General features: G+C 36.6%; 1 protein-coding gene across 1 annotated transcript in view; it reads left to right on the top strand.

The window, feature by feature from the left end:
• Positions 1-22,603, top strand: part of NBEAL1 (neurobeachin-like 1) — a gene marked incomplete at its 5' end in the record, with an annotated part of 57,499 nt that overhangs the window by 6,585 nt on the left and 28,311 nt on the right. Inside the window, 19 exons of the mRNA XM_010144766.1 lie at positions 1,141-1,447; positions 2,409-2,515; positions 7,457-7,540; positions 9,039-9,137; positions 9,242-9,822; positions 11,714-11,846; positions 12,417-12,536; positions 13,764-14,067; positions 14,979-15,064; positions 15,484-15,573; positions 16,856-17,024; positions 18,136-18,269; positions 18,675-18,834; positions 18,931-19,033; positions 19,755-19,911; positions 20,466-20,624; positions 20,989-21,148; positions 21,423-21,511; positions 22,433-22,602. Coding sequence (XP_010143068.1) covers positions 1,141-1,447; positions 2,409-2,515; positions 7,457-7,540; positions 9,039-9,137; positions 9,242-9,822; positions 11,714-11,846; positions 12,417-12,536; positions 13,764-14,067; positions 14,979-15,064; positions 15,484-15,573; positions 16,856-17,024; positions 18,136-18,269; positions 18,675-18,834; positions 18,931-19,033; positions 19,755-19,911; positions 20,466-20,624; positions 20,989-21,148; positions 21,423-21,511; positions 22,433-22,602 — 3,212 coding nt within the window. The remainder of the gene's footprint in view (positions 1-1,140; positions 1,448-2,408; positions 2,516-7,456; positions 7,541-9,038; positions 9,138-9,241; positions 9,823-11,713; positions 11,847-12,416; positions 12,537-13,763; positions 14,068-14,978; positions 15,065-15,483; positions 15,574-16,855; positions 17,025-18,135; positions 18,270-18,674; positions 18,835-18,930; positions 19,034-19,754; positions 19,912-20,465; positions 20,625-20,988; positions 21,149-21,422; positions 21,512-22,432; position 22,603) is intronic.

Consider the following 22,603-nt stretch of genomic DNA (forward strand, 5'->3'; position numbering starts at 1 on the left):
AAAGAGTGTGAAGAGATTGTTCGTTGTCAGTAAAGCCAGGATCTGCTCTGTTGGCTGACTTCTGTAATGTGCTACTTAGTCCAGTCACAAGCAAATAGTACTTCCGATGATACAGGAGAGAGAGTGTTTCTCAGTGTTAGAGAGCAGCAGAGCAATGCCCTGTTCCACCAGGGAAGGCAAGCTGAGACTGAGCATGATGAAGAGGCAGCTGACCTCACTGGCAAAAGGTGTGGTCTCACTGTTCCTGAACAGGAACAGGTTGACCAGACCTGCTCCAATCATAGTAACCACGATCAGCCAGCCGAGATCACTAGACAAATCTGTAGTGATAAAGCCTGAGATCAAGCCAAAAAGTCTGGACAGTGCATCAGAGTGGGGATTTGGTGTAGTGATGGTAACTAGGGTCAGTCAAGAGTCCACTGGTTGCAAGGCTCATCCATTGTGATGAGACAGGTCTAAGGTCAAGCTGGGCAGTCAAATCTGTAGGTCAAGTTCAAGTCAGTACCTGACCAGGCATGGGCAAGGCTGCAGTGTAGCTCAGGCAGGTAAAAGGTTGAGCACTGCAGCTTGAATGCAGCTCCCTAGAGAAGGCAGGGAGTCCCTGCAAGGCTTCCTAAAGTTCTCTGTGAGGATGTGCGCTTGCCCCAGATTTAAGGTGGCTCTGAGCCTATGCAGTCAGACCCCCAGAAAGAGAGGTGAGAGAAATGCACTCAGGGCCAAGACAAGTGTTTGCTGATTATTATGTTCTTTTAAAAACATTTTAAAGCATCATTAATCTAATGATCTAAAACGGAAATTTAAGTGAAGGTTTAACTAGAATTAGCAGATTATCAAGGCTAACTTATAAGAATTTTATAACATGCATTTAAATTAATTTCCTATAAGTGTTCTCTTAGAAGAAGAAAGCCTAGTTAAGTGGAGAAGATGGGATGCATTTCATTTGTAGCTATCAGTATAACCTCAACAGAATGTTTCATATTTATTTAACAAGTACAGGGCTTTAACAGATAATAATGCATGTTGTGTGATTTAGATAGCTTAGATAGAAACTGCTGGTTTGAAGAGATCTGGTTTAGTTAGTGTGGTTTGTTGTTTGTTTGTTTGTTCTCCTTAATTACTTTTTCCCCTGCTGGGTTTCAGAGAAATGCCCTTCAAGCAGTATCTCCTGCCACCATGGAAGTCTTGATGCGTGTTTTAGCAGACTGTGACAACTGGGATGACAGGAACCCTGAGGAAGTGAGCAGGAAGGCAGAGCTGACTCTTAAGTGCCTGACAGAAGTTGTCCATATCCTTCTAACCAGCAGTTCTGATCAGCGGCAAGTGGAGACAAGTACAATATTGGAGAACTATTTCAAGTTACTTAATTCGGACCATTCAGCTTTACCTAATTTGAGGCGATGCAGGCAGTGGGAGAGCAGGTTCATAGCACTACAGATCCAGATGCTGAGTGAGTACCCAATTGTGCAGTTGCTTTACGTATCTCTTGATAAAGACTCCATAGCAAGTAATGATTGAACCGTGATAGTAATGTAACCGAATGTTCTACCAAAAATGTTCACTTGACTAAGCAATTGAAAATTTTTAAACATTTCTTCACTGAGATTACTTCAGATGTATTCTTACTTAATCATTCACTACTGAAAAGCCCCAAAAGAAGCCATACTGAATTGCTACCATTTAACCAGAGTGTCAAGGTTCATGGGCTTCCATGAACCATTAAAATAAAAATGAACTTTAGCTAGGCAACAACTGACACTTATAAGCACCTTAATAATTGCAGAATAAGATGGGTCTGCAACAAAATAACCATGGGGCAACTGTTTTGTGATAGCTTGCTTTTCAGATGCCATTATTTTAAACCTTGGTCAAAAGTGATGGTCTGAAGCAGTTAGGTTTAAGTCATTGGGTAGGAATTCAGGATTTGGAGTTTTTTCCACTTTGAGTTCAGAATGGGAAATATGAATAGAAGTATTTCTATTCCCAAATTTCCAAGAAAACTGAGAAATAATACTGACGCAGTGAAGAATGCGTGCAGTATAAAGCTGATGGAGAATGCAGAGTAATTGCTTGATGAGGAAGCAAGTGTTTGTGAACTTCAAATAAAAGGCATGCTGCTTATGCACTCAGAAATGGTAATGACTTTAAACAGAACCCCAAAGCAATCATAGGTATTCGTCACCTGAATTTTTCTCCAGTAGGCTATGTGATTTTTACAGCATCAAAATGTTTTTACCTTTAGGTCTAGTGCTCTGTGCTTAAAATACGCATTATTCTTGATCAAAGCATTCACAACATGTAGCTTGTGGTATAATTTTTCCCCCATATTTATTAAGTAATGTGCAGAAAAAATGCTTGATGGATTTTGGAAGTGTTTTGTCTTTGATGCCAGTTATGTTTTAATTTTATAGATACCATCACAGCCATGTTAGACTGCACAGATAGGCCTGTTCTCCAGGCAATTTTCCTTAACAGTAACTGCTTTGAGCATCTCATTCGACTGTTGCAGAACTGCAAGGTAAATTTTCCCTTATCACTGTATTTTTAACAAAACCTGTCTTGTAATACTGCAGGTATATTAATTATCTTTTATATCTTCCTTCTGAATTAGATGAAATTTTATAGTGTCTACATACTGGAAGTAAAACTTTGGATTGATTAGAGCCACTAATGCTATGGAAGATCCAAGTTGCTTTAAAATCTGTTTTTAGTCCTAATGAAGTAGAGGTGTTTGAGACCTGAGCAAAATACCTTTATAGACCCCTCTCAGTCCCTAAAATCTGTTAATGTTGTTACTGGAATCAATATTCCTTGCCACTCCCACCCCCCCTTTTATTTTTTTTTTTTATATTTTGTCATTGGCAAAATATAAATATATTTAGCATTGTGGATTGCTAGAAGTCACTTACAAATGCTGCTGGATGGAGGTTTGAATTCTAATTTGAGAGGTATATTTTTCCGTTTTAAAAAACTCTTGCTGGTGTACCTTTTTAAGCGTTTCAAAATATTTGAGTCATGTGTACCTGACATAAAACACGAGTTCAAGCTGTTGCAAATGTTCTTTGATTTTTCTTCCCTTTCCACATAGGATTTAGTGTTACTATAGATATTGTGTTTTCATCTCAATCCCAGATGGTCACAATTTGCAAGCTAGTGTCTTCCACTGATTGCTTTGTAGATTTCTTTTTTTCCTGTGCAGAAGACTATATTTATGATGTAACTTGGTGGAATACTTTATTTCTCTTTTTGTGGTATGTTGATGGCGTAGCTATCTTAAACTCTTCTGATGTTAGATAATTTAATCCTAGCTACAGTATAAAATGTGATTCAAATCCATTTAGATTGTGGATCATAATGTATTTCAGTGCAGTGATATGTTTAAAAATAAATGTATTCAGATTATGTCTTAACTGTAGTTATAATCAATGGCAGAATGCCAGCTGACTTGAAGTGTTTTGAATAGTAGTTGCAGGGTTTTTTTATCTCCTCCTGTAAATACATTGTTTGACCTTTCCATTCTCCTCCTCTGTTTGGGAGTCTGTACTTATTTTTGTACTGACCTTGTACTCTGTAAGAAATTTCTTTTTTCATTTCTTCTTAAATCATCAAGTGGTGTGATGTTTACGTGATCATGGAGACTCTGGCTATGTTCGTGCTCTCATATAAACAAGTGGTGGAATTTAAGACAGCAGGAACAGCTACTCTATTTTTGCATCTTGCTCCTTTTATTTTTATTTTGCATGTATGTATGTCATAAGATAGGTTCTTATGAGGATTTTTTCCTGTGATACAGTCTTATGTATCAATACTGCCAGTTTGCTACATGGTGAGCTTTTTTAACCTTTCACAGTCAAAATACCCCCAAGGATGAGAAGTGGGGAGAGGGTGGAGATTGGGAAGGTGTTGTTTATTTGTATTTTCCAGTATACTGTATCTTTCTTCTTTTTCAAAGCCAAATGATGAATTTAGCCGTGGAATTAGGTTTTGTCCTTATTAGCTGGGGGTGAAGACCCTATTACCAGATCCTTTTTCTTTACCTGTAAAAATCTTGGTAGCGGATTCACCAGCAAGCTGTGTAAAGTGTGTTCTGCAGCTCCGCAGATAGCAGGACAGTTCATATGCATGTCTGAAACTCAGGAAACTATTGGATCTTCAGCAAATTTGAAGTGCAAAAAAATACCGTGGAAAGGAGGGGTAAAGAAAATCCATACTGCTATTTCTGCTATAGATATCCCAAAGAACTTAAGGTATTCAAGGCCATACTTCTAGTCATACTTTCTAGTCATTTGCAGTTCCTCTAAACTGAATCTTCTAAAATGGAAACATTTTTTTTTGTATTTGCTGGTTTTAAGGCAAGACAGTTTGCCCACAAACCTTAACTATGCTCTAGGGTTAGAAATCTGCACAAAAGCTTTTCAGAACTGCTTGGTTAAGTTTGGATTATGTGAATGTTGCTTTTTGTCTGTGACATCTGAAAAGAGGGATTCTAGAAGTATCAGAAAGTGCTTATTCTATACTGAGAGTTATTTAACAAGCTGCTTTGTCAGTCCTGAATTTTTTCTCGTATATTAGAGGTCAGACTTTGAGCAAAGCACAAAGGCTGATAGCTGGCTTAAAAAAAATATTTTCTGAACAGATTTTAAATAGAAGAATTAAACCCATTATGGACATTGTAATAAAAATAAAATTTTCCATTTTGTATATATTATCAGAATTGAAGTAAACCATGTGAAAAATTCCGTGTTTTTTTCTTTTTTTGCATGCTGCATTTACTTAGTTTTAACGTTCTTATTTCCACTTGTTAATTTATAACCTTTTAAGGCATATTACAGTTACTCTGCACTGTTAAGTGCTCTTGATCATGATGTACATTTCAAAATTACTTGTGTTTCTAACTATATGCTTTCACACCTATGTAAGTTAAAGTAATATTTTGAGTGCTGTCCTGTTGGCCTTAATTTATGGAAGTTGATTTCTCAGGTTGTTTCTCTTCAGAGAGACTGCATAACAGATAATGGAACAAAATGTACGAGGGGAAAAAAATGATGGATGCTTAGTTTTTACCCACTAAAGGAAAGTGGTGTTTCTTCTTTTGTTTTTTAGAGTCTTTTAAAACATTTTGATCGGGGATTCTTTTTAACCTCAATAGAATCTAAAAACAGAAGATAAATTTTAGTCCTGATTAAGTTACAGGTAAACTTTGCACACAAAGTGACTGCAATCAATTATGAAGATACTAGGATAAGCTTTAAACCTACAAATTCAGGAACCTGACTAGGAATCTAGTTACTATATGCAGAGCAGTTTCTTAGCTGAAGGTGCAGTATAGGTGTATGTTTGATTTAATGCTGTTTACAACCTGATTCTTAGGGTGCTGGCAGAGACATTTTACGGTCCTAAAGACTACGTGCCCCAGAAACTCTGCTGCTGTTGCTGTTGGAAGGTTAAATACTCTGTATAGGTATCTTCTTCAGCCTTCATCTAGGATGAAACCCAAGTGGAAAATGGTGAAACATCTGTATCCATTTCTTTGCTTATAGCCCATTGTGGTCTTTATTTCTTACATATAAATTTTTGAGAACCCCCTGTCATGTTGTGTATTCTAAATGAAATCACAGTTGCTAAGCCAGCGACCAGTATAAATTCCAGACAGATCTGTTTCTTTGTCTCAGTGATTACATATTTTCATTTAATTCTGTGGGGGCTGTGGGGGGGAGCAATTACTATTTAGCAAAAATACGATGTAATCTTCAGTATGGTAAGAATTAACAGAAGACTAGTATTAATGGAGGATTTTGTCTCACCAGTGTGAGAATGCTTTTTTTTTTTTTTAACCTCTTGTATGTGAAATACAAGTCCAAGGCAGCCTCCACAGGTTTGCCTGCAGGTAACTGTTTAATGCAATTATTTCCATTATTCTTGTCTCTGTTTCTAACAGCTGTTTTTAAATGCTAACAATAAAGTGGCAGACAAGAGTGAGAAAGACCTTGCCAACAAATTACTGACAGAAATGAATGAGGATCAGGTACCTACCTAACCTGTATTTTGCTTCAGTTGAAGTCAAGACACAATCACAGGAAAATTGATTCCTGTGCTTCACCTTTAACCATTGTCTTTAACCCTTCTGCAGCAAGATGAACTTGTGTTGCTGCACACATCAGTATTTTCTGTCTCTGGAATATAATTTTTTGAATAACAGATTGAATTCAACCTCAGTTTTATTGATCTGCTTCAAATTGCAGATATTTGCAATAGATTGAGCCTCAGTTATGCTTCTTTTAAGGAAAAGGTGAAGTGCATGAATGGAATCCAAATAAATTCTATCAACCTGGTGGTGATTTTTTTTCCCCCTCCCTTTCCTCCTTTTTGCTTCTTTGTTTCAGCACTGTGGTGTTTTGGATTCTGGGGCCTTGTTTGTGAATCTCGATGGTTGTATTTGATGTCCTGATTCTTTGCTTGTCATCAAGAACAGATGTTCACAAAACAATGGACAGGCTGAATCAGGGAGGCAGGAATAGCCTGTTGCTTTAATTTTCTCAAAATATTGTGCAAAGTTTCAAATGCAAATTGTTGTTGTATCATTTTTATAGCAGAATGATTTGTTCTGATTAAAACTGTAAAGAAATGCTAAATACAAGGTATGGTAATCTACAAATTGTGATTCTAATAGCTTTGGCTTTTTTTAGAAACTCAATGCAACACTAACCACATGTAAATGTTTCTTCAAGTCTTAACACACTGTTCTGATTCTTGGCATTTCATTTTCAACATAAGTCTGATATGCATTAGTATTTCAGAGTTGATGAAGCAGTATGTTTGTTTGCACAAGTTTGCTAATTAGGTTTTACTGATGGATGCGAAATAGTGCTCCAACATTTTTGTCCTTAAAACCACCATAGAAATATCAATATAGACAAGAAATGTCAGAGGAAAAAAAACCTCAAAAGACGACTTAAATTGGAAAAAGAGATGTTGATCAATGTGGTGAGGCAATGGGTGAGGCAGCCACCTTGCTCTGTTGGTGTGACTTATTTGTGTGTGTTGCACTGGTGTGTAGGGACTTGGATGGAAAAGAAAGCACTTTATATGCACTGAGGGTGCCTGATTGTCCAGCAGCACACACACAGACTGCAAGAGGTTTTCCTAATTTGTTTTCCTCCCTCCCTCTTGAGGTTGTCCATTAGCCGCATGAGGAAAACCTGTTTGTCCATCAGAATATTTGAAGTGCGATGTGTCTTGTGAATGCTTTTCTCCTCTTGAAGTGTGTGGCTAGTTGTCTCCTGTTACTTAATTCCTTGTAGGCCATGGGGTTATGAAATCTTTTCTGGTGGGAAGATGATTTTTGAGGCATGTTAGTAGACTTTTGGTTCCCCTCCTCGCAGGAGGGTACCCCATATAGGTTTTGGAGCTGAACTGTGTTCACACATTTGTATATAACTTCTGTACCTGCTACTTTCAGGTGTTTCAGGGACACCTAGATTGCTTGGCAGTATCAACGATTCAAGCCCTCACAGCAGTAATGCACAAGTCTCCAGCTGCTAAGGTAACATTATTTATGCAGAGGTGTGTTTTCAGTAGGCTTCTTGATCATATTTCCAGTTAATGTTTTTATCAGAATATCGTAATCAATCTCACAAATGAAGATGAGCAGATTGTGATCACACATTCTTGCCCGATGGGAATAGCTGATTAGCATCCCTTGTCCCATGTTCATTTATGGGTGTCTAACGGCTGGACACCTGAGCCATCTTTCTATAAAAACTAGAAGATCAGTAAAACTGCTAATGGCAGTTGAAACCTTTGTAAAAGAAGTACGTCGTTACTTGTCCCATGAATATGTGGTGTAGAATTGATGGGTATTTGCAGGAATTTTCAGGGAGGAGTTCATGTTGTAGTTTTGTCATGGCTTTAAAGTAACCCAGGACGGTATTGCTGTCCGAATGGTGGTCTTACCATTCCTCTACCCTTCCTTTGTAGTTATCCTAGTGGTTTGGTAAATGATTAGGTTGTGGTTAGTTTGTGAAGCTGACTGGAAGGTAAGCCCACAGAAAAATAGTGTAGATTGATGAGTTCATTAGATTCACCTCATGGCTGAATGATTCCCTAGGGAAAGGGATGTGTCTGTACAGTAGAGGCTGAAGGAAGAGTGGAGGTTGTCTGATTTGGTTGCTACTTGCAGTACAGTCTGAGTGAGAAACATGTCAGTTATGCTTCTCCAGAGCATTACTGAGAGTGCTTATTCCTCCCTTGACTCTGGAAAGCCTGGGAAGAGTTGTACGTTGAAGGTGGGGATTGACTGTGATTTGCAAAGGATCAGTAAAGTTTTCAGTTGTACTTCCATTGCAACATATGTATTTTTTCTTCCTGTATTTGCCTAAGCAATCATCTCACTTCTGCTGACAGATGTATCTGTTTTAAATTAAAAAAGAAAAAAAAGGCTTAATTTCAGTGCAGAATACAGCTGGGAGAATAGTATCCATAGTGTATGATGTGTTGACTGTTTGCTAACTAAGCCATAGTTGGATGCTATGGTTTGGATTTTGCTGCTTGTTTGTTTTTTTTTTTCCTTCATGTGAAATCATGTATTTTTCTGAAAAACTTCCTTGGAACACTTCTCTAATTTTTTTAAGTGCTTTATAATCAAGCTGTTCTAGGAAGATCTTTCACTTAGATTAATATCTGAATACTTCTAATTCTCAATGTAATCACTTCATTGTGTAGTTTGCGTTAAAAAATGAAGTTATTAGTATTTTGTGATATAATTAATGTTTTTGTTATCAGATCAATTATAGTCATGTGTAAGTACTTGAATATAACTTTGATCTTTTATTGTTTATCTACATGCTGTAGGGAGGTTCTTCTCATCTGTATCATGCTAGAAATAGCACAGTTGGACATATTATAAAAAAGAGCTTTCTAGACCATATTCTTGCATTCTAATTACTCTGTGTCTAATATGGTGTTAAATTAGAACCTGCTGCAGGAGATGAGCAATTTTTGTCCATTTTATTTGTTAGTGAGGCTGGAATTTTTATCCTTAGGAGGTCTTCAAAGAGAGGATTGGTTACGCACACATGTATGAGGTACTAAAATCGCTGGGTCAACCCTCACGGGAATTGCTGGAAGAACTCATGAATATGGTGAGATGTGCTTGCTTTGAATGCTAAAATGCTTGCATCTTTTCAACAGTACTTCTAGCCCTATTTTATTGTATTTCACGTCTGAGTTCTCTGCTGTTTTTCAGGCTGTTGAAGGTGACCACATGGCTGTTGGGATATTAGGCATTAGTAATGTCCAGCCCTTACTGCTGCTTATCCAGTGGCTTCCAGAACTAGAATCACATGACCTGCAGATTTTCATCTCAAATTGGTTGAGGCGAATCTGCTGTATTAACAGACAGAGTCGTGCCACGTGTGTCAATGCAAACATGGTCATCCGTATCATTGAGACACTAAATTCCCACTCCGCGCTCCATTGTACTTGTGCAGAGAACCTGATTGCCCTTTTGGGCTCTTTGGGGAGCCAGTCAATGGGCTCAGAAGAACTGCTTCAACTAATACGCCTCCTGAGGACTGAGGAACCAAAACAAGCTCACCCTTATGTTGTTCCAGTGATGCGAGCCATTCTAGCAATGGCCCGGAAGCAGGGCATGGCTAGTGCCTTGCAGTATTTCAACTTGAACCACAGCATGGCTGGAATTGCTGTTCCATCAATTCATAAGTGGCCAGGCTCTGCTTTTTCTTTCAACGCTTGGCTCTGCCTTGACCAGGACCGAGTGGACCCTAGCACGACTAGCAAAAGTGGCAAGAGGAAGCAACTCTATAGGTATAGTTACTATAACTACTTCAACAGCGCAAATCTAGGTCATCTGTTCCCTGTGGCATACGGTACCCTGTGACATGGGGTGCTTCTACTTATCTTCATAGAATGCAGTGTATAGTGCTTAGTTTGTGAAAGGGAGCAGTTTCAGCTGTCACCAGAGCTAGGCTGGGTTACAGAAAACACCACCTTCCCTGTGTGTTCCTGTAAGTGAAATTTGTTTTCTGTATGAGAGCACAATAAAAAGAACTCTTTTATTTGCTTAAACAGTAGACATTGACATGGATGGTTCTTGGTATAACTTAACTTTCTGGGTACAGCAAACAAAATGCAGAATGGGGTAGTACTAATTGAAGAATCTCTTGGCTCCCTTCAGTCCGTTTTACTGCACTGCAGTTTCAGGGGAGGTGTTGAAGAATGCAATTCTAGTTGTAACAGAATTAGTATTTTCCAAACACCTGTGTCTTAGAGTATTACTTCTGTTTATTAATAATATTGGGACAGGTGGAGACTCCTTGGGTTTCTGTGGCTGCCCAGAGCACTTGTAGAGCACAGCCCTGATGAAGGGTGCCACCTGATGAACTGCTGCAGCACTGTTCTGGAGTTCATCAGTGTGTCCCACAAAAGATCTTAAATGTACTGTAGTTTTAGAAAACTGGGATGGAAGTGCACTACAGCATAAAAAAGCTGTGATACTATAATATTATACCAATAACTGACTGTTCTATAATTTTATGTACAATTTGGAAGATATTCTAGTTCTGGGAAGCTAAAACAGTAGTGTATTGAAAATCATACAAAAAAGAGGAAATGCTTACAATTGCAGTTTCAGCTTGAAGTGTTAAGCACACCATTAAATTAAAATGATTAAAAATTGATCTAGTTTTAATGTTTTACAGTGTTTAATTGTAAGAGAGTTTATGTCTGTTGAGGATGTCTATAATATTCATGCTCTCTGTGTGTGTATTTGTGTTTTATATTGATAGATGCAGATATTTGATAGTACAGTAATTGATGCATCTGCTTGTAATAATGGTGCCTAAGGGCACGTAAACAGGTTTTTAGAGCAGTTCACAATTTATATGTATAATTCTTTGTATTCAAGTGCTTAGAAAAAATTTCTCAAGGCAAACCTGTGCTTGCAGGGCTTATTTATAGATAGTTGCTTACAGCTGATTTTCCTCATTATATGAGTGAAATAAGCTATATAAGAATGACTACATTTGCATTTTGCATGAAGGTAAGGTTCTTGCTAATGGATAATCATGGATTAAAAAACTAGAGGTCGCGCTGTCTCATCAAACATTTTTAATGCAGATTTGTCGATAATATTAAAGATTGAAAATTACAGTAAAAAATGTCTGTATACAGTGCTATTATGTGAAACAATGGAAATTAATTGTAACAGTAATGTCATGAATCTGCATGCAGTATTGGCAGCTTTATCAGGGGCTGATGGATACTATTTAATTGACAGAAAAGAGAGCACAGGTTGCAGGCCAGTCCTTTCTTTATTACAATATTTTAGCTTCCAGAGACTGCAGCATGCAGGATTTTGTAGCAGAACCAGCTTAAGCCGTGTAGATCAAACTGAAGCGTTACTTGTTGGGAACAAGTTTATTTTTTTGTGTGAAGAATGGATGGCTACAAGCTGCTTTGAGAGCTTTGTGGATCACCTTTGGCCTGCATGTCCTGTGCTTTGGGGTCCCTTCCTTGAGGCAGTTCTTGATCTTGGGGTTTTTGGAATGAGAGTAACAGCCAGACAAATAGTAAATATTGGACCAGCGACAAATGGCTTAAGTTGGTTCACTCCGTAAGGAAGGTACTGTTAGGTGATTTCCAATAGTTTTTATGAAGTAAGTCCTTGATTTGTGTGTTTTGTTGTCTTTTTCTGTAGCTTTTTTACAGGGAGCGGTACGGGTTTTGAAGCATTTATTACCTACTCTGGAGTGTTGGTGGTTGCAGTTTGCACTAAGAGGGAATATGCAACAGTGATGCTGCCTGACCATTGTTTTTTTGACTCTCTCTGGGTAAGATTTGATACTGAAAACGACTTTGTTTAGGATAGTACTGCGTTTGTATTACAAATGGTCTATTTTATGATTTTTAATGAATTGTGTAAGAACGGATCTTACCTCAAATAATGCGAGCAATTTCCACAAAGATTAGTAGTTGATTGAGCTAAAATATGCTTATGTTATTAGGCGTTCTTTATTGATAAGATGGTTACAACATTGTGTTTAGTTATTTTTTTTTTAACATGCAGATTTTCTTAGCATTAACGACCATAGGTGGCTGAGATGCTATGTGAATGAATAAAATCTGCTACTGTGTTTCTACCTTGCCGGTTTCTGTTCCCATACTTAAGGACTGATGTGCATTATCATGAAAGAGCTGTACCTCTGCTTTCAAAAACCTGTTTACTTGTAAACTTTAAAATGAAAGCAGCTCATAGGTTGTCTTTTCTTCTTGGTGATGCTTTGGATTTGTTTTCTTAAGTGGTTTCGTCACTAGATTGGTGGAGATGAAGTTAAATATTTCCGTATAGTCATTTCGCTGCTTTTTAATAGTGACTCAATTATTTTATATTGCTTAACCAGCACAATGTAACTATTGTTCACATGCCTGGAAAGAGGCCCTTCGGTCAGAGTCTTGTGTACATCTATGTCAACGGACAGCAGAAAGTCTCTGCCCCACTTCGATTCCCTGCCATGAATGAAGTAAGTTCACCTTACGAGTCGTAGATCTGTTATGACGAGCTGTCATAGAAAAATGAGAACATAGCTGGCTTTTTTAATTTGGAAGTTGTGTAAGAGTTGAGGATAGCTTAATGTAGTACTAGTAAGCTTCTGTTCAGCTTTGGACATTAATTAATTGTATAACTAACCATTAATTAATGCTTCTTTAGTCATCTTAGTTTAAAAACAAAACCCAGAAAAAACCCAAATTACCCATGTTGTGGGGTTTTCCTCAAAGTAATTACCTGAGCACACTGACGTAATTTGAGTAAATCATACTAAATCACAGCTCTGCCAGGATTGGTGTGACATACTCAATGAGAAATATTCTGTGTTATGTTCAGCAGTAACTTTTTTACTTGTATTTTCTGTATGTTCCCTTATTATGCTAATCTTATACCTACTTTGTTAGCTAGATAAGTAATTTATATGCAGATAATTAACCATTTTGCACGTGAACACATTTAGCCTAAAAGAACACATTAGCCATCAAAATGAGTACATGTCATGTTCAGCTTTCTATGTAAGAATTGTGCATTTTTTTTTGTGGAACAAATCCATTTTAAATAGGGCTACAACACTGAGCGTTTTTCCCTCTTTTGTAAGTCCTAACTTGGTATTTATTAAATACGTTGAGCAAACACTCGAATTGGACACAGTCACAGTAAAACTAGTATAAAACTTGAACATAGAGACAGTTAAATTTCCATTGTGAGATAAAACTCTGGATTTTGGCCCATCTGTAGAATAAGCACTATAAACATGAAGGTACCTAAAAGTAGGGCAGGTAAGCTTCCCGTGGGAGCTGTTTGAGTGGAATAACTGATACAAAAAGTGTACAGTAGCAGATACGTTGGTCTAGTATTTTGGAATATAATCCAGAAGAGGAATGTTTACCAGGGTATCTAGAACACTATCTTTCCTGGATCTGCTCCTGCAGATCACACAGGAGTTGAGGTGACCCAGTTTCTTTTTATTGGAGAAAGGTCACTGTGCTGTTGTGGAAAGTATATGCTCTTTTTTTTTTTTTTTTTAGCCTGCTGTGCTGGATTGCTTCTTTTCCAGGGCACACCAGAGCTTGTTGCTCTTGGTTTAATTTACTTAGTTCAGGTTTGCCAGAGATAGTCTTCAGATTTACTTTGTAAGCTGAAAAAAAGTTAGATTTACAGTATGCGTTTTGTTTTCTTTCTTCCATGTGTGACTCTCCAGTCTTTTACTTCTTGCTGCATTGGTTCAGCTGGTCAAAGAACAACAACTCCTCCTCCATCTCAGATACCAGATCCACCTTTTTCCTCCCCTGTTATGCCACATCGGACATCGCTTGGGGGCATTCTGTCTACAGGAGGTTGGGCTGGGATGCTTGGAAAACCAGAGCTCATTACGAAGATGATCTCAGCAGGTACTCAGGACAGTGAATGGGGATGTCCAACATCTTTGGAGGGCCAACTTGGATCAGTTATCATCTTTCATGAAGCACTGCAGCCTCCTCAGGTGAAAGCATTATATTTAGCAGGTAAGTGATGATTGTATTGGTTTTAGTGGCATGAAAGGGATGAGTTATGGAAAAGACCCCACTGAGCTTTGTTCTACGCTGACATGTAACAAAGAAGTTACAATCCAGAAAAATTGCAGAGCTGACCTAACTGAGAGGGTCTTATAACAAATAAGCTTAAAATGAAATTATATATGTATTACAAGGTTTTATTTAGAATGTTTTATTTGCGTAAGCTCTTGTATTTATCATATGGGCAGACCTGCTGAAATCAAAATGTTAGATAGTATTTTCACTTGCTCAGTCCTGATTTTCTGCTACTGTTTGCCTACACATAGTTTACAGTTGAGACTCTAAAGTATTGCCCTTGTTTTGATAGGCCACTTAAAGATGATTTAAGCTTGGGGGTTTTTCCACAAGAATCAATTAATAACGAAGAGGTTATTTAAAAAAAAATTCTCTGATAAGCTGTGTCTTACAGTTCAAGGTGTTAAGGTATTAAGTTCCCTGATGACTTATGTTGTTAGAGATTAGCATAAAAACACTTCCATCATTTAAAAGAAATATTCTGTATTACTAAACAAAACTATCTTGAAGATTACTCATTTTCTGGACATTTGGGCTTGATGACAGAGAGATTGGTGAGAAATAGGAGATAGCTATTTGTAAAGAGAGGAATGTTAGAGCTGTTGGAAAGAATTATAAACCCTATTCTTTGTGTAGTTTGGATTTTTATCAAGACTCTGTTTATTTTTAACCAGACCCTATGGAATGAATGATTTAAGTCATAGAGACTACTTCAAAGTGTGTCTCAACTAGGTATGGTTCAGAGTGTCCTATTTGTTGTTTCAACAAAGTAAAATTCTTGCAGGTCAACATTATTATCCAATGGACTCTTAAATATTTATGTTATATAATTTATTTTTTAATAGGTCCAAACTGTTTAACTCCGTGGAAGTCTCAAGAGGCTGAAGTAGCAGATCTCCCCAGTAAGGTGCTGCTTCATTATACACCGAAGGTATGAAACAATACGTAATTTCTCTTTGATTTCACAGGGTGAAGTAATTTCAGAACATGTTCTAGATGTCTTTTTTTTTTCTTGCTGTTTCATAGAACAGGTGCATGTGCCATTTTTATGCTGTGGTTATGGGAAGATAGGGAGCAGTGAGAGCTTTCTTAAACTGTCATCTTCTATAGAGATAGTAGGTTTTGTTCTTGTTTGGCAAAAGGACAGAATTATCTTGTAGAATTGTGAATATCAGATTTAAGATAACATATATCATGTTCCAGGGATTCCAAGCTGTTTAAATACTTTAATATCAACACAGTGGCACTATCTTCCTGATACAGATTATGCATCATTCAGAAATTTTACATGTTCGAGGATCTGTAACATGTTTCCTAAATGATATTGTAGCCTCTTCATCTGTTTAATAGGCTTGCAGAAACCCAATTTGTCTTGACCTGTCTGCAAATCTCTTACATGGAAGACTAACTGGAAACAAAGTAGTAAACTGGGATGTCAAGGTAAATGCATATTGAAGATGCAGAATGTGCTGTAAATATGACAGTGGTTGTCTATGTTCACCTAACTTCTGGAGTGCCAGAAGTTATTATCATAATGCACATGACATTTAGCAGATAAAGCATGTTTTTGTAATGAGAATTAATGGGTGAATGCTGTGTCTTGAGTGGTATTACATTGCGTTTATTAGAACTTAAAAGGGCTATTGCTTTTAATGTCATAGAAAATGCATTAAGTTATTTTGTGGTAGCTGACTATTCTTCATAATCTATTCAATGCATGTTGTGTACTGAAAGCTTTTAACCATCTCTAGGGGATTCTGTCGTGGTTTTCATGCTGTCTTAAACTCTGAACTAGATTTAAGATTTGTAGGGTTAAGTTAACACTTGTGATTTTTGCTGTGTTAGTCATAAAAAAAACTTAATGCAGACTAACTGCAGCAGAAAATAAAGAGTAGAGTTAAAATATTACAAGAATCTAGCAGTTTTTTAAGAGATAAGTTAATCTAGTTATCTTCTTTACTTTTGATTTGGGGTTGGCAGGACTAGATCATCTCAGTCCAAAAGCCTCACTTCAGAGAAAACTCAAAATATTCATTAGCCTATTATACCTTATTCTGTCTCTGCTATACATAAAATTTGCAATATCTTTTCCTTACTGTTGGATACATTGGCATATCTAATTCTTACAGGCTATACAAATTGGATTTGTTTAATTTTTGCTAGCAGTTGTAATCATAGTACTGCTGCAACATTAGTATTGAAGCTTAAAATGTAACATTTTTTGGCTAAACCTATTTCTAGTCTCCTGCTCAAATGTTCTGTTACAGCAAAACTGTCCTATATTTTAGGTTTTGTTTTTTGTTTTGTTTTCTTAACTGATGCATAGGGTCCTTACGCCCTTCTGGTTAATCAGTTAATTTCTTAGTCTCATGCTGCAGATGGGTGTAATCTTTCCTTACTGTAAGTAACTTAGAAAAATAAGTTTTCCCTCTTTTTTCAAATGTATTTAGCGGAAGATTCTTTCTAAGACTTGTGTCCTTCAGTTTCCTGTGTTTATGTGGGGGAAGAAGAAAGGAAATGTAAAAATGTACTTCCAAAACAAGAGCTGACAGGAAGGCATATGTATAATTGCAGTGTCTAAAACCTGGGCAGCTCTTTTTACTATTTTCGAAGTGGCATGTGAAACATGTAAGGTTCCTTGTATTTGGAGTTAAATTTCTGTTACGTGGTTTAGGGGATTTTATTTATGGTGATGTTTTTCCTCCCTTTTCTCTTGATTTAGGATATGATCAACTGTATTGGTGGAGTAAATGTGCTGTTTCCATTGCTGGAGCAGATCAGTTTTCTTGGTGAACTGGTGTCTGAGAAGTCCGAAGGGGAAACTTTACCTCCAGAACTAGTGACTCCTGTAGAGGGAGACTGGGTGGTATTGTCATCCACAAAGGCGTCAGGTAGGAAAGTACAGTTGAACTGAAAAAAATTTTAAGGTTGATTTTAAAAGTCTTCCTGCAAATGACAGAAAGCCGTTTTATTATGTGCTGGCTTTTCTGGAGTACCTGTATAAAGCTGAAAGACTCTTTCTGCTGAAAGACTCTTTCTGCTCCTAGGTATCTGATTGGATACTGAGTACCAGGAATGCAGCACTATGTAAAATTAACTACTAACATATTTCAAAAATAGCTATGTTAATAGCATTATTTTTCTCTTTATTATTTACTATTACTTTATTGTGAAAGTATGCAGTTTTAAAATTTCTATTCTGAAAAGTTTGTTCTGAGTATTTTGAGAATTTATGTTTGATGCAAAGCCTGCTACTGTCAATAGGAGGAGCTTTCCTACAACCTGAGTGCTGAATCAGACAGGCACATGAAGACTTTGCAGTATCAGAACAGGACTGATTAGCCTTCAGCCAAACTTCTCTTTTCTTAGAATGTTCAGACTCCTACCTCTTGCACCACCAGATTTTGTATTAAAATTAAACAAAAAGTTGAAAAGAAGCTTTAAGAATAGGTTTTTAAAAAACTTTGCTAATATTGAGAATGAACTTTGATCTTGACAAAAAGCGCTGGGAAATCAGACCTTGCAAAGGGAAACAAGCATTCTTTTTCTTTCAAATACGAAGTGGTGGAGTAAAGTAAATAAAAGAATTATCTTTTCCTGTCTCTTGATTTTTTGCATATCATATTTTATGTATTTTGTTATATTTTGTCATTATATTTTGACATATTTATTTTGTATCAGTTACAACTATAGGGGGAGAATTAACTGCAGCATATGTAAAGGGTTGTAACTGAAAGAGGAGTTTGTAACCTTCTGCTAGATGGATGAAGCAACTGAAGTCAGGACTGGGGTTGCTTTGTTCTGGAGAGGCATGGAATGACTATGACTGTATTGGAAAAATCTAAAGACAGCTTACAGCTAGGGAACAAACTGAAAAGGAGTTGAGAAGTACAGGAAATAGTGAGAAATATGAACGCCTGATTTTACTGCTTCCTCTCTACTTTTATGCGATGGTCCAACAATAAACCATGACAGTTTTACTTCTGTTGTTCTGTTTTGCAGAAGCACGCCTGGAGAAGAACATTGTTGCAACTTTCATCTTGATGATAAAACACTTTATTCAGAGACATCATGTTAATCAAGAAAATATCATTCATTCCCATGGAGTTGCCACCCTAGGAGCCTTGTTACAGAAGGTGAGCAAACATGACAAACATCTTTTAATAATGAATGTTATGGACAAGGTCCCGATTACTTTGAAACATTCTTAGTTTGGCCAGAATGCGAGCGTCTTCAAAAGTCTCCTTAGTACGTGCTTTTCTTTCTTGTGTTTCTGAAAACCAAAAGACTTGAGGAGTTGGTCTTGATCTGCAAATCAACAAACACACAGTGTTTTGTCTTTTTTTTTTTGTTCTACTTTTTTTGTTATAGATACTGTGTTGTATGATTACTCAAACTAGACTGGATTTGTGTTTCTTACATTGCTTTAAAGGAAGACATTGCTGTAGAAGATAAAAGAATTTCCAAATTTCTTTTTTAAAAAATGACATTCATTAGGATATTAAATATTTTGAGTGCTAACATTGTTGTTATTTTGAAAGGTGCCAAGCAACATAATGGATGTGAATGTACTGATGGCTGTACAGTTGCTGATAGAACAGGTCTCAGTAGAAAAGAACATGCAGCTTTTGCAACAGATGTATCAACACTTACTTTTTGACTTCCGTATCTGGAACAGTGGGGACTTCCCCTTCAGAATTGGTGAGCTCTTGGACTTGGGCAACTGCCCAAAGTCACAGTGCTCTTCACTTGGCGTAATTCTTTATCTAGGTTCTAATGGAAAACTTTATATTGTAGGGCACATACAGTATCTTTCTACAATCATCAAAGACAGCAGAAGACTCTTCAGAAAGAAATATGGTGTGCAGTTTCTTCTAGACACACTCAGGATTTATTATGGGTAAGAGTTTTACCCTTGTAACTCCTTCTTCTTTACTATACGTGGCTGTTGGGTTTTTTCTCCATCATCCTAGTGACAAAATTAATAAATAAAACTGCAGGTTGGCTTTTGGTGGTTGATTTAATTTTCAAAATTGCATTACTTTTTTTTTTTTCCATTTGACTCGCTGCTTTTCCTTGAGTTTTATTTTTATGATAGGATTCTATAAAGTTTATGTCAGTGATACTGGAAAAGTAATTAAAATTACAAGGACAACTTTTTATCAACAATGCAAATTGCGATGATTACCCTTACGAAAAGAGAGGGTGTTGATCATTTTAAGTTCTTTTATATCCTTGTAGAATTTGAAGTAGGACACTTTAAGGAATCTGAAATTTTGTCTTTTGGTCTTGGTGATTTATATCTGCTTATGAATATAGTTATGTTGTTGAGAAAGATTGGCTAGAGACCTTGCTCTTTGCTTTGGAGGGTGGGAGGGAGGAACCTGAAATCCTGACCTGTATTCAGATCAGTACAAGTCTACATTTCAGTGGTTTTACAGACTTGATAAGTCTGATCTACTCTAGCTTATTACTATTCAGTTGTCTTATTTCAGTAAAAATTGATATCTTATGGCACGATGTCTGGGTAGATGAAAAATTACAAAACTAGCACAATCAAATTGCTATTAATGAGTCATGAAGAACTTCCTTAGTTGCCTTTCCTGTCTGTTGGTGTATAGGAGTGGCTGTAAAGACAGTGATTTGGCTCAAGATGATCTGAGAACTATACGGACGTCGCTCTATGGACTGATCAGATATTTCCTGAGCAAAGGTGGAACACATGAAGAAATACAGAGCATCATAGGATACATAGCTGCCACCAGTGAAGAGGAGCAGGTGTCTAAAATGGCATTTATTAATAATTTAAAGCATACATGTTTTGGTTTTGCTTAAAAGGAGGGGTGGGGGGAAACAAAATGAAAAAAAGAACAAGCAAAGTGTTAGCTGACACGTGGTTCTATTTAGATGTAGCAGAGGCAGGTTATAGAAGCACACTGGAAACTTGACAAAGTACTCTGCAGATGGCCATATTTTTACCGCTTTGTTTAGTTTTTTTCTTCCCCCTGAAGAGGGCAGAAAGCACATGATGTGTGATACTGCTATTAGAAAGTTTACAAAACCAAATTAATTGAACTTCAACTCTAATGATGTGATCTCTGTGTTATAGACATCAACAGAACTTGAACTTGCTTTGTAGCTCTAATTACAGTTTGATAGTGTTCTATATAGAGAAAAACATACTAAAAAAATCTAATTTTAAATGTAGTGATATTGAGCAGAAAAAGTGTCTATTTTATAACAAGGAAATTTTATAACCAAGAAAATCTTGCCCGAACAGAGCATGAAGTTTGAATGAACTGTGGATTAATTTAGTTCTTTTAATTTTGTAGCTCTGTGGAATTCTGGATGTTCTCTTCAGTCTACTTCATTCCAGCCCAAGTCCAGACCAGCTTTTTTTATTGCTTTTTGAACCAGGGAATGCTGATATTCTTTACACTCTGTTATTGCATCAAAGATACTCTGACAGGCTTAGAGAACTTGTGTTCAAGGTAATGAATTGTATTATTATTTCTTAACCAATTGAACATAAATTTGTATTTTTCAGTGCTGTCACTCCAGAAATGAATGCAATTGCAAAGATACTAATCATCCAAGTTTTAGTATTTTCTTCTTTCTTATGTTAGGTAGATGTTACTGTTTACTGCCATAGTCACAATGGGATTAGTGTTCTCTTGAAGGAAAGTATTGGGATCTAAAAAAAAAAAAAAAAAGTAGATGTTGTTTGAGTTAGCTTACAAACTAAATTTTATAACATGCTGGTCCACTGTTTTTATCATACACAATTAAGTTTAAGAAGTCTGGATGCTCCCTTGTGTTTATTTTGCATTTGTGTGCACTTTTTTTTTTTTGCAGATTTTGGAAGAGATGTTGAAATGTACTAAAGTTTATGAACGTAGTAAACATCGTATGAGACTCAGAGAAGTTGGATACTCTGGACTGGGGCTCCTTCTGAATGAATCACCAGTTACTGTTTCTCTTATTAAAAACCTTCTTAACCAAGTTCTTTATGCAGGTAACTGACAAGTTTTGTGTCTACCATTAGTAAATTCCTGCTACTCAGAGACAAACGTATTTGGATTTTTGTTCAGGAAAACTACAGCTGTTACCTTACAGAGCTGTTCTGTTTGAAATTCCCATTAGTCTGAGCTAACACTTTCTTAGTTCTCTGAAGTTTGTCCCCTTTACTACCCCCGGATGTAGAGGTGAACTCCAAGGCAACTTTTAGTATTTAGCTGATATATTCTCTTGTATGATATCATTTGTTGTTTTTTCTTTCTCCTCTACAGATTCTGCTGTGAATTACAAAGATCTCATAGCTGTAGTGCATCTGGCTCATAGATCAGATATAAACATGAGAGTGGTTATCTGTAGAAAGGTTAGTTGTCTTTAAAACTGGAATACTCTCCTTTAAGCTCATAAGCTGTACAGTGTGATATCTTGACATTTATTGAGACACAGTGGTGGTATTTATTGCTACTGCTTTCTTTAGCAATGATTTATGTTAAAAATCAAGCCCATCTGTCACTTAATATTGAATTTTGTGTATTCAAGTCCTTTTAAAAACCAAAACAAATAGTAAAGCCTCTATCATCATTCTTAGCTTGTATTTTTCTGCAGTTAGAAATAGTAGATGCCTTGAATCACTGAGTTTTCCTGAAGGGTGGGTAAGACCATGATCAAAGTTTTGTTTGTATTCTTAACGTGTTATTTTGGTAGAACATATAGTATGTTCAGAAGAGTGGTTTTGGATGCAGGGCAGACATAGGGGAAAAAAAGTTTCCTAAACTGAGCTTTCTCTGGCTTGTATTACTGAAATTAGTAGTAAGATTTCTCAAAGTGAAAAAACTGAAATGATAATGTACACTATTGGTAAGCCATTAATACTGCATCTTTCTTGATTTTATCTATTTAATAGTTCATAATCAAGAGTATTTTCTGTTCTAGATTTTCTTATTTTTGTAATCTAGTGGCTGAATAGGATTATTTGTTGTGATAATTGACTTCTGCAGGAATTGTTGCAGAAGAGTGGCTGAAATATGAGGACTTAACAGTATGCTTTCATAGCTTCTTTTCTCTTGATTTTTTTTCTTTTTTTCCTCAAATATGTATTTCTAATGAGTAAAATGATTTTGTGGCTTGTTCGCTTATTTAACTGATTGTGGTTCTTTTATGATGTTCTAAAAAATAAAAGGTCAAAAAAGTTGTAAGAATGTAAAATGTCTAATTCAAAAGCTAGAATGAATGCAGTTACAAGCTAAAATTAATGTGTAGATATGGGATCTTCTTCTACCCTTAGGTTCTGCACCTTTTGCATTCCCAATTTGATGCAGCACAACAGATTTCTCAGCAGTTGGGCTGGCAGGACACTTTGATTAGACTATTCCTGAAAGAAAACTCAGAGTTCCAGACTAGCTTTAAAGAAAGCAGGGCTGATTCCTCAAGGGAAGAGGAGAAAAAGCCTCCTGCT

This window comes from Buceros rhinoceros, unplaced genomic scaffold (assembly GCF_000710305.1).
Source record: "Buceros rhinoceros silvestris isolate BGI_N320 unplaced genomic scaffold, ASM71030v1 scaffold31141, whole genome shotgun sequence".
Lineage (NCBI taxonomy): Eukaryota > Metazoa > Chordata > Aves > Bucerotiformes > Bucerotidae > Buceros > Buceros rhinoceros.